Source organism: Lethenteron reissneri, chromosome 30 (genome assembly GCF_015708825.2).
Source record: "Lethenteron reissneri isolate LAM-NWPU_2019-01 chromosome 30, ASM1570882v1, whole genome shotgun sequence".
In the NCBI taxonomy this organism is placed as follows: Eukaryota; Metazoa; Chordata; class Hyperoartia; order Petromyzontiformes; family Petromyzontidae; genus Lethenteron; species Lethenteron reissneri.
The window spans coordinates 1,183,951-1,200,136 of NC_083808.1; the positions used below are offsets into that span (position 1 = coordinate 1,183,951).

General features: G+C 57.3%; 1 protein-coding gene across 3 annotated transcripts in view; it reads right to left on the reverse strand.

Moving 5' to 3' along the window:
• Positions 1 to 1,139: 1,139 nt before the first annotated feature.
• SRPK2 (SRSF protein kinase 2) overlaps positions 1,140 to 16,186 on the reverse strand; it is a 28,893-nt gene continuing 13,846 nt past the window's right edge. For 2 of the 3 annotated variants that reach the window (XM_061562706.1, XM_061562704.1), the window contains 14 exons: positions 12,503 to 12,627; positions 12,017 to 12,125; positions 11,214 to 11,301; positions 10,752 to 10,839; positions 9,512 to 9,618; positions 8,874 to 9,065; positions 8,282 to 8,392; positions 7,396 to 7,957; positions 5,704 to 6,042; positions 4,646 to 4,746; positions 4,174 to 4,281; positions 3,568 to 3,637; positions 2,701 to 2,793; positions 1,140 to 2,034 (listed from right to left, as the gene is read on the reverse strand). In XM_061562706.1, the coding sequence (XP_061418690.1) occupies positions 1,850 to 2,034; positions 2,701 to 2,793; positions 3,568 to 3,637; positions 4,174 to 4,281; positions 4,646 to 4,746; positions 5,704 to 6,042; positions 7,396 to 7,957; positions 8,282 to 8,392; positions 8,874 to 9,065; positions 9,512 to 9,618; positions 10,752 to 10,839; positions 11,214 to 11,301; positions 12,017 to 12,125; positions 12,503 to 12,627 (2,278 nt within the window). In that variant the 3' untranslated portion in view covers positions 1,140 to 1,849. The remainder of the gene's footprint in view (positions 2,035 to 2,700; positions 2,794 to 3,567; positions 3,638 to 4,173; positions 4,282 to 4,645; positions 4,747 to 5,703; positions 6,043 to 7,395; positions 7,958 to 8,281; positions 8,393 to 8,873; positions 9,066 to 9,511; positions 9,619 to 10,751; positions 10,840 to 11,213; positions 11,302 to 12,016; positions 12,126 to 12,502; positions 12,628 to 16,186) is intronic. The other variant, XM_061562705.1, reaches the window with a different exon arrangement.

Genomic DNA, 16,186 nt, shown 5'->3' on the forward strand with positions numbered 1-16,186 from the left:
CTGTCCAGCCTGGAGACTGCCGTGACGTCGCGCGAGAAAATGTTTCCATTCGTAGCGTTTTTTACATCGTCCACCTGGGAGCCGGGCGGCGCCCTCCCAATGGGAAGATGTGCGGCGAACAGTCGAGTTGTGTTTGGTTAATGTTTGTATTTGAGCTTTTTAACTTTTCAAAAGGAAACTATATCTATACATCTTTGTAAATATTGTATGTTTGCATCAATGTAGCCTGTAAAAATGTAGTTTTTTATTACAACTGTATTATAACTTCCTGATAGGGATCACACTAGGATAAGTACAGTTGGTTGTGGATTTTAAAATGCAACTCATACCACACCAATAAAAGTTATTTTTGAAAGCCTTGACTCTTGCAATTTATTATCTCAGAACAAACCCATGCAGGAGAGCGGCTCTCATCCCCTGTGTACAGCGTTCAAGTATGCCCCATGCAGGTATTCAAGTATCAGTATTTTACTGTCATGCAACAGCGAACAGTAACCGTTGTGAGACCGAGTGGCGCAGAGTTCCTGGACAGACGGGTGGCAGAGAACACGACGACGAAACGCTCTCGCGTCCGGGACACGTGGGGCAAAGGCTCTTGGCGAGGGGCACACCCGGTGTTGCACTGCAGAGTAGAGCGGTCAGGGAAAGAAGTGCAAACTTCACTAGTGCACTCAACCATAAAGCTACCACATTTATGCGAGGCTCAACCAGGACACAAGCTCCGTCTGTCTTCCCCACTGAGTTTTACAAAGCCCTAAGTGACTAGGCCCGACCTCCACAGTGGCTGTGGTTTCTGATGTAGGCCCTGCCTATTCCTCTGCCAGCCCCCACCCTTTTCCCACGCCACAAGTGGAGAATGAGTGCGGGGCCATTAAACAAGACTCAATTTGGATATTCAATCATTTTTAGGGACAACATAACAGACTTTCAGAAACCTGGGGTGGGGGATGACTCACATGGACCTGAGGAATCTCGAGCTGACCACCTCGGAGCTTGCGGTTGTAGATATGGGCACCCCAGATGTGGGAAGCCACGATCTGTTGCCGATAACGCGACCAATTTAAGCCGCAACTCGACGTCACAACCCACATCGCACAGTGGCCAGGAAGTCGGTTTGCAGATGAACACAGGAGCATCGGTTACTAGATAACAAACTTTATTTCATAAGTCCTGAACTGCAGCATGCTCTAAAGGTGGCTGCACTTTAGATTCACAACAAAAAAACGGCACACGGAATTATTACAAAAAGAGAAGAAATGTGCACGGTGAGAATAACGGAAGGCGCAGGCGGTAGGCAGCCGACCAACCCACACCAAGCTCAAGCGAACGGGCGCCACAGGGCGCTCCTGTCGAACCACGACGGGGGCCGACGCTGCCTTCAAAACGCGTTTGATTCCGGGCGGCTCAGGTATTGCTTATTCATCTCCACTGCCGATGTTGCTACCGCAGGCCAGGGTAGGGGAGGAGGGGCCACCCCTGGAGGTTCCCGTCAACACGTCAGCCGGCTCCCCCACGGGGGGCGGGGAGGGGGGGGGGTCACTGATGCTCGAGGTTCGGGGTGCTAACGCAGTGGTCGGCAGGACCCTAGCAGGCGTGCGGAACATAGCACAGCTATGAGAAGCGGGCGAGGGAGCGCGCATCGTGACGGCGCCTGGTACCGCCCCACAGCAGGGTAAGGGGCACAGCAGTTCAGCGCAAGGCCCCGCGTGCCGGTCGGCTTGCGCAGAAACACTGCGCCCGTAGGCTTTACGTTACTCGACTGACCGACCGGCTAGGCTAGTAAGATCACGCGGGGAGTAGCGGCGAGGCCGACAAACTTTTGTCGGTCCGGGCGGGCGGGCCGCTGGTGCTAGCAGCCGAGCCACGCGTGCTTGAGGCACTGTGTGGCCGAGGCTCTCTTCTCGGGCAACACCTCCAGCATGGGCAGCAGGAAGTCGGTGAACATGGCGGCCTGCTCCAGCGGCCACTCGTACTTCTCCACGAGGACATCGAAGAGCCCCCACGGCTTCAGCTTGGTGATGTGGCGCAGATCGCCTGTGGGGGGGGGGGGGCGGCGTAGACGGTGCTCGTCAATGTTTTCACGCTCGCCGCCACGGTCATTTGCGATGAAGGTCATTAATGTCAGTTGTGTGGCGCTATCGATAATCACAAGCAAAGAAACTATCAAATAAAAAGTCTAACAAGTCCAGCCCGTTGCGTGCGTGTACGCGTGTGTGTCCATGTGTGTGTGCATAAGACAAGCCCTGCTGTTGGTGCCTTATTATGATGGCGGCTGCTGCTGCTGCTGCTGCTTGACCAACCTCCGTGCCGTTTTAAAGTTCGCGTCTGCCAATCGACCCGTTACTAAAATTGAACCGGATTTGATGATTAATTCCATGATGTGACCGTCAAACTGATATCGTTATATTCTCCGAGCTGGAATTCAGACGGCAGCTCCCAGGATCCCCGCGGTGCCAGCTCGGCCCTCTGACCTCCGAGCCACCCGGCCACCTCTCATTAGTTTTTTAACATTTCTCCTCCTCGTTCGAGAACACTTCTACCACGAATCCACTGCCCTTCATCGCCTCGTCACACACTTCAAGTTGGCTATTTGTCATCGTCCACACGTTTACAGGTCAGTGCAACTCCTCCACCTCTTCACGTAACAAACATCATCGTCATTGCAATCAGCATCGTCACCGCCGTGGCCACACTCCGCACCTTGTTTGGTGAAGAATTCCTTCGAGTATTTCCCCGAGAGCGCGTACTTCCTGGGAAGCCTCCCCATCAGCTCTGTGATCAGGGCGATGTGGTCTAGGAAAGGAATACAAATTCGCCCCCCGTTACATCGAGGCACCCCGGGGGGGGGCACGTTCCAGCGCCAGCGGCCGGCGTTGGGTTCTTGAAGTCGCCGCTGCGGCGCCGGCTCTGGAAGCGTCGCCGTGCAATCCCGACGCTCGGCGCAGGGCAACCTGGGACGACGACGCCGGCAGCGTCCCCTCAACGAGGCGCTTCGTCGCCGGCGCCGCGGATGCAAACGACGGTCGCGTGAGATGGCACGGCAGAAGCGGCAGTCTCCCTCGCCGGCGAAAAAAACCAAGAATGTGCCACAGCCCGCTTCCATCATTCAAACTATTTAAACTATTTAAACTTTTGTATTTTACCAGACAAGGCCCACCGAGCTGTATAGTTGGTTTTCAGAAGCGACCTGGTCACAAATGATAGTTCAACGAAGTGACTAATCATGTCGACATTTCTGGCAGCCAAATACCATAAACGCATGTTTCTAAATGCGGAGTTTAAAACCGGAGGACTTGGAGAAAAATCCACGTGACTACACGGAGAACACGCAAATTCAAAATATACAGCAGGTGTCAGTGTCGGGATCGAATCCACGACCTCCTGTATACCAGGAGAGGTAGTTAACATCTCGTCACCATGGTGCCCTCATTCATCGGCAGCATCACGGATACTCACCACGAGGCTCTGCCAAGCGAGTGAGTGCGAGTGTAAGCGACCAAGCAAGCGAGCGGGCGAGCGAGTAAGCGAGCGCGGCCGCGTTGGAAGCGTGCGAGGCTCTGGACCCACCCTCGTCTCGGCAGTAGTCCTCCCCCGAGTGCGGCTCAAACAAGTAGTCGCCCGTTGCCAGCTCAAACGCCTGCACGGCAAACAACCAAGGGACGAACCACGGCGCGCATTACACACCGACGCGCAGGCAACCAAATGGTCAGACGCGTCTTGCCCCCACACCTTCAAGCATGGCCAACGTGCACACGAATGTAAAGCTGTACGGCGAGGGTGGGGACTTGGCCACGGTGGTCAAGTGTGGGGGTGAGTCCGTGGGAATGAGCCGATGGCAGCGAGGGTCGTTATCACGGTTGGCTACGTACGGTGCGGAAGAAGTCCTACATACAAACATACAGGCCGTGGCTGTAGGGTTAAAGCCATGAGGGTGAGGCTTTGAGAGGGTTAGGTTCTAGGAGTGGGGTGAGGCAGAAAGGTGAGCCCTTGGGTATTAGGCTGCAAAGGTGAGCGCCAAGGAAGTGAGGCTCGTGCATTACGACTATGGGGGGGTGACATCTTGGGTGTCAGGCTGTGAGGTTGTTACAATGGGAGTGGCTGTGACGGGGTGATGCTGCTGCAGAGGTGATGGGGGCGACGCTTCGGAGATGACGGGGCGAGTCGCTCTCTCACCATGCACGCCGTGCTCCAGATGTCGGCGGCGACGCCGTAGCCGGCTCCAATCAGCACCTCCGGCGCGCGGTACTGCCGCGTCTGTATGTCCTCCGTGAAGTGTTTGTGCTGCAGAGACACATCGCACCATTGGGCCCGGCATCACAATCACGATCATTGCACCGTTATTCCCACCATCACGATCGGTAAGCAGGATTGTATTCATGACGCATGTTTAGCCCAGCGAGTCTAAAGACTTTTGATTCAAGGGGGGTCATCATACCTTCGCACAATCTCACTCACCAAACCACAGTGCTCGTGGCACCGGATTACCGGCCACCACCGACGCCAACCCATCTCCAGCGGCAACTATCACGAGCAGAGTAACCCACGGCTCTCTGACCACAAGCACCCTCCACAGCCACACCAGCAGGGATGAACGCGGGAGGCGAGACGCGGTGGTGGTGCGGTGGTTAAAGATGTGGTCGCTCACCACCCAGCAAGCGTTGCCGAGGTCGGCGATCTTGATGGTGAGATTCTCGGCGTTGCCGGGGTCCAGCAGATTCACCACGAGGTCGGCCGAGGACGGCGGCACTGCACGCACGCACCCACGGACATGACACACGCGCATGTTACACACATGTTACACGCACAGACATCTAAACACGCACACGTTACACAAACACGCACGTTACACAAACACGCACGTTAGACACACGCACACCTGACACACGCGCGCACACACACAAAGCAAATACAGCACCAGCAATTAACAATCCAGCCTACCATTCATTCTTATTCATTTGCTTGTGTTGCGCCCGAAACGTCGCGATTCATTATTATTTTATACCTACGTGACTTTACCGAAAGAACCAAAGAGTATGGATTCCTGCAGTCACGAAAGCTTCACATCAAGATCGTCTCACCGTCGTCCCTTTTCTATAATCTCCGCCATTGGTACGGACCGTTCAACACGCACTGGTCGACATCGACTTGGTCGAGACGAGACCCTTTCATTGCTCGCTATCGCCACCAGGTTTTGTCAACCCCCGTCACGAACGTGGTCCGGTTTGCGACAGGGCCAGTCCCGAGCAGCAGCAGCACGACTTGACACCCGTAAGGGAGTTTCCCTGACCCCTCGTTACGGACAACGCGAGCGAACGCTTTCACGGCGACGCGGTGGCCCAGTGGTAGAGGTTCACGGTTCGGATCCAGCGGCCGCCCTGGTTATTACTGCGGCGTAATAACCGTCACCGTGGACGTTTAAGATCCCGTGGCGTCATTCGCAAGAGCGTGCCGTTGTGTGCTGGCGTCAGGGTCCAAATTTTGCCACGGTACGCAACAGCAGCGGCGCTCGCCGCCCCCTGCTAGCAGACTCACGTCCCGGGTCACGCTGGCAAACGAGACCCGACCCTGGTAGCTTGAGTTCTCACGACGTCCAGAAAAACCCAGCTCTAAATGTACGCTTGCAACCTTCGTTGGAAAGCTCCGTCAATCGGTGTGCGTGCCAGCTAAGCCCCCGCCGCACGAGGCACGCGAGCGAGCGCTCACGTTGGGAAGCGTCTCCCGCTCCGGACGGCAACATCACGCGGCTCCGCTCGCCGCGCTCCTCCTGCCGCTGCTGCTCACCCCCCACCCCAGGCCCTCGCCTCCCCGCGGTCCCCTCGTCTCCCCGGCCGTCGCCGCCACCCTCCGCGGGCCCCGCGTCGGCGGGGACCTCGGCCGCCGTCGGACGGCCCCCCCCCTCGGAGGCGGGGGACGAGAGCCCCGACCCCGACCCCCGCGGGGAGAGCTGGGACGCGGAGGAGGGGCTGTGGGCGCGACCGTTGCACAGCGGGCGGTCCTCCGCGACGTCGTTGGCTCCCTCCCCGGCTCCCGCCGCCTCGCCGACTGCGGAGACAGGGCCCAGCCGGTGGCGCGGGGAGGGGGGAAGAAGCTTTTAGATCGAGCCGAGGGTCGCGAATTAATTGCGCGCCGATGGTATCCAATTACGTATAGATTATAATGTTGCCGTCACAACGGCTGCAGTTCGTGCATTGACGATAATTCCGCTACGTACTAGTATATTCATGAGTAGTTAAATTAATATTTCAGATATAATGCCTAGATAATTGATTGGTTGATCTGGTGAGAAGCCAGGTCAGGTATCGTGGTGATCCTGACTTCCTGGATCTTGTGCCGAAGACGCGAGTGCGCTGAAACAATAACCATTGCCGCATAGCCAAACGCGTGTGGACAACGGTGACAAAGTCATTAGCTTCATCGTGTCGGGTAGTGGAGGGGTCCGAACGACAGATTTGGCCAGATGGTGACGTAGCCAAAATACGATTGTGAATATGAAAGCCAGCGTCTAACGAAGGGGAGAGCTCCGATGTCTCTGGTCCAATCGCATTTGGCCTTGTGGCCCGCGAAGGAGCGTTGCTGGAAAGCACAACCACCTGGCAGACCCGGTGGTGAACTGTCGCTGGCGTGCGGTCGTTATTTAGATTCCCAGCCGTGTAGGCGTTGGATCGTGAGCCACCTGAGGCTGGAGCACAAAGACGTTTCGTGAACCTGAGCGGGGTAAGCGATTTTTGCGTTCGATGCTAAAATGCGTGGCGAGAAAATCGAAGTTCGCAGACAGCGTGGCAACCGTTGTTAAGGATGACATCATCACTCCACCAGCCAATCGGATGCAACGGGGATTTTGCCACAAATTTCCATGGATTCTGCTTCTGCTGCAGCATCTGATGAGGTGGACACCCTCGTTTAAGATGCGGATGGCAAAGTATATGTACATTGAACTTCTTTTGCACAGTACGTAGTCAACCGCGTGAACTGGAGGTGCGGGATTAGAATCACACTTTGATTATATTAGAATCGCACTGTGCTCGTATTAGAATCACACTGTGCTTGTATGTAAAGAGTACATAGTGGGGGAGCAATGAGAGGGCAGGGCAGAGAGGTAGGCAGGGGCGAGTCCAAGCAGCATCTTGATGACACTGAGTGTGACCCTGCATTTGATCCGGGACAGAAATGGGAGTCGGTGGTCGGGATCGTGGTGTATTGGGGTGATGCTGTCACAACGGAATTCTGGAGCAACTCACACGACACGCAGAGCCACGACAACCATTAGCTACACGCAAAGGAGGGAGGTGGACCAAGGCACGGGAGGGAGCGATGACGTTAAGGAGGAGGGGGGGAGGGAAGGATGGAGGCGCAAGCGGAGGAGAAGCCACCACACGGCAGTCGCACGCCGCTTACATTCCTCGGCCTCGTCCGCCATGTCATCCAGCTCCAGCAGCGTCGCCTGCAGCTGCACGGCATCGTGGGAACACTCGCCCGCCTGTGTCCCTACAGCATCGTGCAGCAGCAAAGCATTGTGGGTAGTCTCTGGGGGAGGCTCAACGTCGAGGGCGGCCCGCGCCTCACCTCCGGGCAAATCGGCCGCCGTGGCCACAACCCCGTCCCGTGCCGGCGCCCCATCGGCGACCTCCTCCTTGTCGTCCGTGGCCGCGGCCCTGGCCGTGGCCCTGGCCGTGGCCGTGGCCGACGCGTCGCCACGCGCGGCCCCTCGCTCGGCGTCCGGGGGGCATCCCAGAGACGTCACCACCGCCTCCTCCTTCCTCTGCTCGTCACCGTCCTCCTCCTCCTCCGCCGCCCGCCGCCCCACGCCGGCGGCCGCCTTGTCCCCCTCCTCCTGCTCCATCTCCTCCGGCTCGTCCCTCTGCGCACGCAGGGCGGCGGCGGCGAGGGAGGGCGGCTCCTGCGGCGACTCCTGCGAGGCGACGGCCTCGCTGGGCGAGTCGCCCTTGACCTCCTGCGCCTGCGGACGGGAGGCCCGCGACACCGCGGTCAGTCGGCGCACCGGTCACGCGTCCCGTCTCAACCCCCACCAAAGCCCACCCTCCCGCCCCACCGACCTCTGGCCGCCCAGCAGTAAGAATGGGTGCACGGCGGTTAAGTCGGCGGGTCGTGTGCGGAGGGGTAAGACGGTGTGTGGGTACTGCCACCTCTTCCAAGATGCCTGGACAGCGTGGAAGAATAGGCCAAGTATACCCTCTAGAGTGGCTCTCTGCAGATCCCTCCAGTGGAGGCCGTACCCATTCACCGGGCCGGCCGCGAGCGCTGCACAGGCTGCCGCCCTCACCTCGCGCTCCATCACCTCGATGTCCTGCATCCGCTGCTCCAGCAGCACCGCCTGCCGCTTCTGCTTCTTCTTCAGCTTCTTCTTCTTGTTACGCGACAGCTTCCCGTCGCTCTGCGGGGCCGGGGCGGGCATCAGCGTTAGAGCACGGTGCACCGGGGGGTCGCGTGCGTGCCCGTCGCGGCAGGGGGGTTGAACACCGCCGCACAAGGTGTCGCGTGTGGTTGAGTGGTGTTGACATGGTAATGTGTTGGGTTGGTGGTGGTGTGATGTTAGTGTGATGGTGGTGCTGCTGGGTGTCGTGGCAGAGTGGTATGGTGTAGTTGATGGTGGTTATGAGGTAGTGTGGTGGTGGTGGTGGTAATGAGGTGATGCAGTGGTGGTGGTAATGTGTTGAGTGTCCTGATGGTGTGGTGGCCGTGTGGTGGTGCTACCAAGCTCACAATGGTAATAGGGTTGTTGACAACACCGCGGTACCTCTACTGACGACAGAGGTACCGCGGTAACGGTGGCACCACACTGCACGCTCGGGTGGCGGCACGATGCGATGCGGTGCGATGCAGTGCGATGCAGTGCGATGCGGAGCGATGCGCACCCCCCTGAGCTGCGGTGCGGTCGACACGGCGGAGCCGGAAGGGGGCGGCCCCCCCTGCTGCTGCCACTGCGTGGCCTCGGCCGCCAGACGCCGCACGTAGGCGTCGTCCACGCACAGCAGGATGTTCTCGGGCTTGATGTCTGTGTGGATGATCTTGCACTTGGTGTGCAGGTAGTCCAGACCTTGAAGCACCTACGCACATGGTAGCCGCCAACAGTCGATATGATGACGTCTCTAACCCGCACGCTTTCGCACCCATAATGACGTCTCTAACCTGAACGCTCTCTTAACCCATAATGCGGCACAATCCCAAGGCGGATTTTTTTGCACTTTTTCCGCTTTTTTCCCGCTTTCTTTGCTCACGATTACTCAATCGGGATTGCACGCAGCAGCAATCATCATTGTCCTCGACTGGCAAACTAATGCCCTTTCCCAGCCCAGGTGCAGAGTCAGAGTCAACTTGTGCCACACAGGGACAGCTGCCACTGGGGGTCCTGTGGATCGTGTTGATATGAGATGCGAGATGCAATGCGCTCCGAGGTGACCCGGCGTGTCACGGGAGGACGGCTCTGTCGAACACAATTCCTGATTGTTGCTGCAAGGAGCCAACGTGAGGGTTGACGTTCGGTGGACGTCACCTGCTGGATGATGCTCTTGACGCAGGGCAGGGGCAGCCCCTTGTAGTTGGACTTGATGATCCACTTGAGCAGCTGGTGGCCCAGCACCTCAAACACCATGCACACGTCTGGGAGCGGCCACGCACGGTCAAGGGAAACCCGCAGGGCCAGCGCGCGTGTGCAGCGCACGCTCGGTGCACGTGTGCAGCGCACGCTCGGTGCACGTGTGCAGCGCACGCTCGGTGCACGTGTGCAGCGCACGCTCGGTGCACGTGTGCAGCGCACGCTCGGTGCACGTGTGCAGCGCACGCTCGGTGCACGTGTGCAGCGCACGCTCGGTGCACGTGTGCAGCGCACGCTCGGTGCACGTGTGCAGCGCACGCTCGGTGCACGTGTGCAGCGCACGCTCGGTGCACGTGTGCAGCGCACGCTCGGTGCACGTGTGCAGCGCACGCTCGGTGCACGTGTGCAGCGCACGCTCGGTGCACGTGTGCAGCGCACGCTCGGTGCACGTGTGCAGCGCACGCTCGGTGCACGTGTGCAGCGCACGCTCGGTGCACGTGTGCAGCGCACGCTCGGTGCACGTGTGCAGCGCACGCTCGGTGCACGTGTGCAGCGCACGCTCGGTGCACGTGTGCAGCGCACGCTCGGTGCACGTGTGCAGCGCACGCTCGGTGCACGTGTGCAGCGCACGCTCGGTGCACGTGTGCAGCGCACGCTCGGTGCACGTGTGCAGCGCACGCTCGGTGCACGTGTGCAGCGCACGCTCGGTGCACGTGTGCAGCGCACGCTCGGTGCACGTGTGCAGCGCACGCTCGGTGCACGTGTGCAGCGCACGCTCGGTGCACGTGTGCAGCGCACGCTCGGTGCACGTGTGCAGCGCACGCTCGGTGCACGTGTGCAGCGCACGCTCGGTGCACGTGTGCAGCGCACGCTCGGTGCACGTGTGCAGCGCACGCTCGGTGCACGTGTGCAGCGCACGCTCGGTGCACGTGTGCAGCGCACGCTCGGTGCACGTGTGCAGCGCACGCTCGGTGCACGTGTGCGCAAAGACAAAGATCCCCCCGTAGCCTTCAGACCGTAGGGGCAAGCGCACCATCGAAGGCTGGCACGGCACACGACGAGGTGGTGTGGCCAACGCCACGTCCGGCCACCTTTGTCTCCCCGGTGCTAATGTTTACAATAAAGGGGAGGCCTAGGTCCGGTCCAAATCAACCATAGGGGCGATGTGCGGGGGGCGGTGGGAGGTGGAGGAGGATACGGAGGCCGTTGACCCCGGACACCTTGAAGTCGTCCACCAGCTGCACGACCTTCTCCCGGTTCGGGTCCTTGGGGTCGCCGTCCCGCACCTGCAAGCAAACGGCGCACGCACAGACGCTGCGAGGCGCGCAAACGTGCCGACGGTGGCGCCGTGCACTGGTGGTAGCAGCGGAGCTACGAGGTCCTCGTCTCATACTCGACTGGTGCTGTTGGTGGTGGTGACTGCATCATGAGGTGATGGTGTGGTATAGGAGCGGTGGTACCTTGTGGCGGTAGCGGTGCAGTGTAGTGGTGGTGCAGTGTGGTCGTATCAGCAGTGTGGTGGTAGTGGTGCAGTGTGGTGATGCAGTGTGGTCGTATCAGCAGTGTGGTGGTAGCGGTGCAGTGTGGTGATGCAGTGTGCTGGTGGTGGCATCATCCCGGCGGTGCCGTGCCCCGTGCCCCATAGCCGTGTTTCACTCACGCATTTCAGCAGCTTGATCTCGTCGAGCGCTGTCTCCGTGTAGTGCGGCGCGCTCTTCACCACCTTGAGCGCCACAAACCACTTCACCCTGCCCGGGGGAGGGTGGGGGGGGGACCACTCGGTCAGATTCGCCCCCGCAAGGAGCGGCAGCGAGACGCCTGAACGCCGGCCGCTGGCGCCGAGGCCGATGCGCCGTCACGCCAAACGTAAACAACATCAGCAACGCGGCCAGCGGCGAGACCATTCAGGGTGCAGTCTGCAGAACAGCAGTAAAGCCAAGGGGTAAAGGTGATCATGCAAATCAGTGTCGTTTTTAGACTAACAATGGACTTTTATCGGACCCTTTTTTCTCGTCTCAAGATGACGAAAAGAATAGCCTCTACTCTTTCGGGCAACATGTATCTATTTGGTGCATGGAGATCTTAACACCTCCTGTATGATTGCTGGAAAGAGTTAAGCCTATTCTATTTCATCAATGGCCTTTTGTTTATCTAGGGCAGGCCACCCTATGGACAAGTCCACAATACAGTCGGCAATGAGAGACGACAGCAGGTCCGGATCCAGAGCCTCTTGGACTGGGGGGAGCGGGGGGGGGTAGCAGTAGATCTGGGGTGTGGGGGGCCACCGTAACGATGATGTACCACTAAGGAAGGCAACTTGGGTGGGCAAAATGGACATTTGGTGGTGCAGGGCTCACCCAAGGGCCCACCAAGCACCAGACCTGGCCTCCAATGCAAGTTGTGGGTAAGACCATGGGCGTGTGTAAGAGGAGGGGGGCGGCGGGTGTGCTCAGCAAGACTCACTGCATGTCCCAGCAGAGCCACACGGTGGAGAAGTGGCCCCACCCCAGCTTGCGCACGACATGGTAGCGTCCGTTGAACAGATCCCCAATCTTCACAGGGTGGTAGCCCCCTGTAGCGCACACACGGTACACAAATCTTCCCCTTACCTGTACCGCACCATCCTGTCGGTAAGCTCCACACACAGCACACAGCTCTCCCTTGCCTGTACCACAACACCGCCTGTACCACAACACCGCCTGTACCACAACACCGCCTGTACCACAACACCTCCTATTCCCACGGTTGGCTCCGTACGGTGCGAAAGAAGTTCAACATACGTACAATGCCCTGCTAGAAAAGCCCGTACGCACCACAACACCATACACATACACACCACACGCACGACACACAACACACACGTCCCTCCCTCTGACCACGTCCTGTCAGGTGCAGCAGATGCTGCGCTTAAGCCGAGCGCTGGCACAGCGCACGCACACGCGCACGCACCCTTCGTGTAGTCTGCAGGGTCCTCCTGCTCCTCGTCGTCAGAGCCCACCAGCCCCTCGGGCTCCGAGTGGCCCTCATCGCCCTCCTCGCCTGGCTCCGGGCTCTCGCCCCCCCGTGCATCCACCCTGCACACACAAAGACAAAGAACCCCCCCCCCGTGTAGCCGACACAGAGTGTTGGGGCAAGTGCTACGAGCGAGCTCCTAGGATGGGGTGGTGTGGCCAGCCAAACTAACGGCTGCCTTCATGTCCCCCAGTACTTTTGTTTACACACTGCATCAGGTACTCATTTAAGGCCGAGTCAGTCTAGGGGAGTCCTAGAAGCCAGTTCAGATATTCTCCACCAGTTGACATTTTACCCAAAAAAAACCTACATCGATTCATTTAATTCATTTCTAAGAGTTAATTTAATCGCTGGGCAGGCCTACAACAGCTCTCTGATATCTTTTCGGTTGCTGAAGCTCACAGAAGGTGCAGCGAAACGTCGGACATTGTGCCGAATACACATCGGAGAGGCAGACAGCCCTACCGCCAACAGCCATGCGATAGCAGGGATACACACAGCTCTCTTCTCTCAGTATTACTCCGGTTTTTCCCTCCACAAGTAGAAACATCACACGTTTAGAGTATGTGGTTACTATAAATGTCCACGTGATAAGCCACTTTGTTGAGCTATCATTTGTGATAACCAGGTTGCATTTGAACAATAAATTTTGTGCTCGGGCCGACTGTGAGTGACAGTTCAGTCCGTGCACGGACAGCAGTAAATGTCAGGGTCGGCGGGGTCAAGCCGGGAGGTCAAGGGCACGTGGGGCGCGAGCCGTCTCGCCAGACTCTGCGCGACAACTGCCGCCCACCGTGCACCGAGCCTGTTGCCGTCTCACCCGGAGCCAAACTAAACCGGCAGGAGTGGTTACAATCCGGTTCCCGGCCTGTGTCAATCATCAATCAGGTTCTCGCCTGATTAATCATGATAATGATGGCGATGAGGCAGGTCTGCCTGGCAGCGAGCGTTCCCATCTCTAGAACTGGTTCAAAATCTGCCCGGCGGAGGGTTTTATTTTTTGTTTTACGACTGAAAGGATGACGCAAACCAAAAAAGCAAACAGCTCTTATCTTGTGGTGGTTGACCCAGGCTGTGTCCTGGCCTGTCTGGCTTGAGCATAAAGTTATGTTAGCGACGATAATAATAATAAAAAGAATGTGTGTACACACGCTGCAGCTCTCTTGACAATCCACTGCTGGGTGAGGACCGAGCACTTTGCAGGCTGTCGAGATCGGGTACATTATAGGCAAACTGGCCATGGGGTCATGGTAATAATGGTTATTATTTACGCAGGAAAGTAATTTCATTCACAGTCCTATGTCAATCCACTGCTGGATGGATGAAGGCCCCCTACTCATTGTGTCAGTCATAGATGTGGCTTACCATACTTCACCACGCTGGTCAGTGGGAATGGAGGTTAGAATCTGTTTAGACATCACTCGCTACGAGAGATGCAACTACAAAGAGGAAGTTTGTGGGCCCGAAGAAACGTTCACGCTGGCCGAAAACAAATGACAGGAGCGCCATGAAACTTGTCTTCGACAGCAACAACGACGGAACAGGAATCGCAGCATAGTTCACGAGTCAGGATAACGCCGGCACTCTAGACACGCGCTTGCGACGACAGCCACCAGCTCCAAACAGCTGAGATCTCTGCATTTTTATCACGGGCAGCAGAAGCACAACAAGAAAACGACGTGGCGTTGAGCCGTGCCAAGTTTGTCGTCATGGTGTTACGGTGAGGGCTGCCCGATATGCGCGCCTCAGGCACCACAATGTAGCAGGAGGCAACGACTACTACACTGTACTGTGATTAATCTTGTTGTTATTATTATTATCATTAAGCTAAATGTGCAGTGGACACCTACGGGCCGCGATGATGATGCTGAAGCTCGTGTATCCAGAAAATCATCACCAGTCTCACGACTCTTATTTCTTTTTCAGGAGGTTCCTGCCAAGTCATTCTCAGCGGAGGGCGATGTTGCCGTTTGTAATCCCGATGGAGTAATTTGCGGTGTCATTTTTCTACATTGGTATTATTTGCCAAGATCAAATTCGGGGAGGGGGGGGAACCCATGCAGAAGGGGCGGAGAACACAAACTCCACACAGAAACGAGCTCCAGTCGTGACTCGAACCCAGGCCCCTTTATTGCCGAGGCACGAGCGTTACCGCTGCCACCGCCACCCTGCTGCCCAAGTGTTAGCACAGACGAAGCTGGTGCGCACGCGCAGCCGCCCTGCTCTTCCTGCTGGTGAGCTTGGTGGCCGCCGCAACGCTGCGTGCGGCACGAGCACAAGGGCGGCCACGTTGTTATCTTGCAATGCAAACCAGGAGGCCATTCATGTCACATTTTTCTGTTTGAAATGGGGTCACTGCGTCTATTTTTAGCGCTCTCCACGATGGCCAGGGCACAGGGCTGTTCAAACTACCCGGCACAAACCCAGACTCCTGGACTCTGGAGTCATCACAGCCCCACACCTCCATCGCCGGCAACCGACCCCGCGCACACCCGACAATGGGATTCAGAGCGCCGTATGAAATCCCACGTATCATAGGAAATAAGTCCTTTCGAAACGGGAGAATCTCAGCGGTCAGGCGCAGCTCTTCAGGCACAGCTTTCCAAATCTGTGAGGGCTGAGCACCGAAAAAGGCGAAACGCTTTTGCCGAAAGCATGGCTACCTACGGGTCTCTCTGTAGGCCTTGAAGCTTGTGTCAGCTGACCTGGGACACACAGTGATGTACGCATGTTGAACTTCTTTCGCACCTTACGTAGCCAACTGTGCTAATCGGAGGTGCGGAGTCGTTTTTTAGGATGCATTTTCCCCCGAACCGAGCAGCACTGGGTAAAGAAAAAAGTAATAAATTCAACGACAACAATTATCCCCGCGTCTTGCCTCCCCACCCCCCATCTTAAGGGGTTACACTAAGGACCAGGCATGCAACGACACGTCCATCCATCTGTTAAAATCGATTCCTTTGCTCGGGTTAAATAAACTGAATTGTGCGAATAACCTGCTCAGGACGTATTTATTGAAATTAAATGCAAATCACGTGTAAGAGTTGTATATAGGGCAAGATCACGCTCAATGTGCCCGAACTCACGTCCGATCTCGTACACTAAGCGCATGAGACTCGATTATCTACGTAAACCAAGACTGACATTACATGCAGGCGAGGAGATCGGACGAAACCGTACGAATGAGACCAAACGATAAAAACAACACAAACACTGGAAGGTGAACAATGAGACGTATAAAACGTTTGAATCGCAACGCGTGATCGTGAAGATCAGCTGGCAGGCAGACGGTGTCGGAGCCGATTGCTCAGAAACATCTCGGTTGGAAACCCAAGCTTGGGTTACAGCCGCACTCTATTCCTGGAAGTCTGCCGTCTGCAGAACCAAGGAGCAGGGCAGGGCCCTGGAAAACGCCCGAGTACAATCAGGACAACCGCTCCGTGCAACCGCTCCATGCAACCGCTCCGTGCAACCGCTCCCCACGCCGCACCAGCCACTCGGCAACTCCGCCCAACATCGGCAGTGGTAGCAGCGTCTGCAGTAACGGCGGCAGTAGTACTACCGCCAGCAGTAACTCCGCTCAACAACAGTAGCAGGAATAGCATTGCCATCAGTAACAAC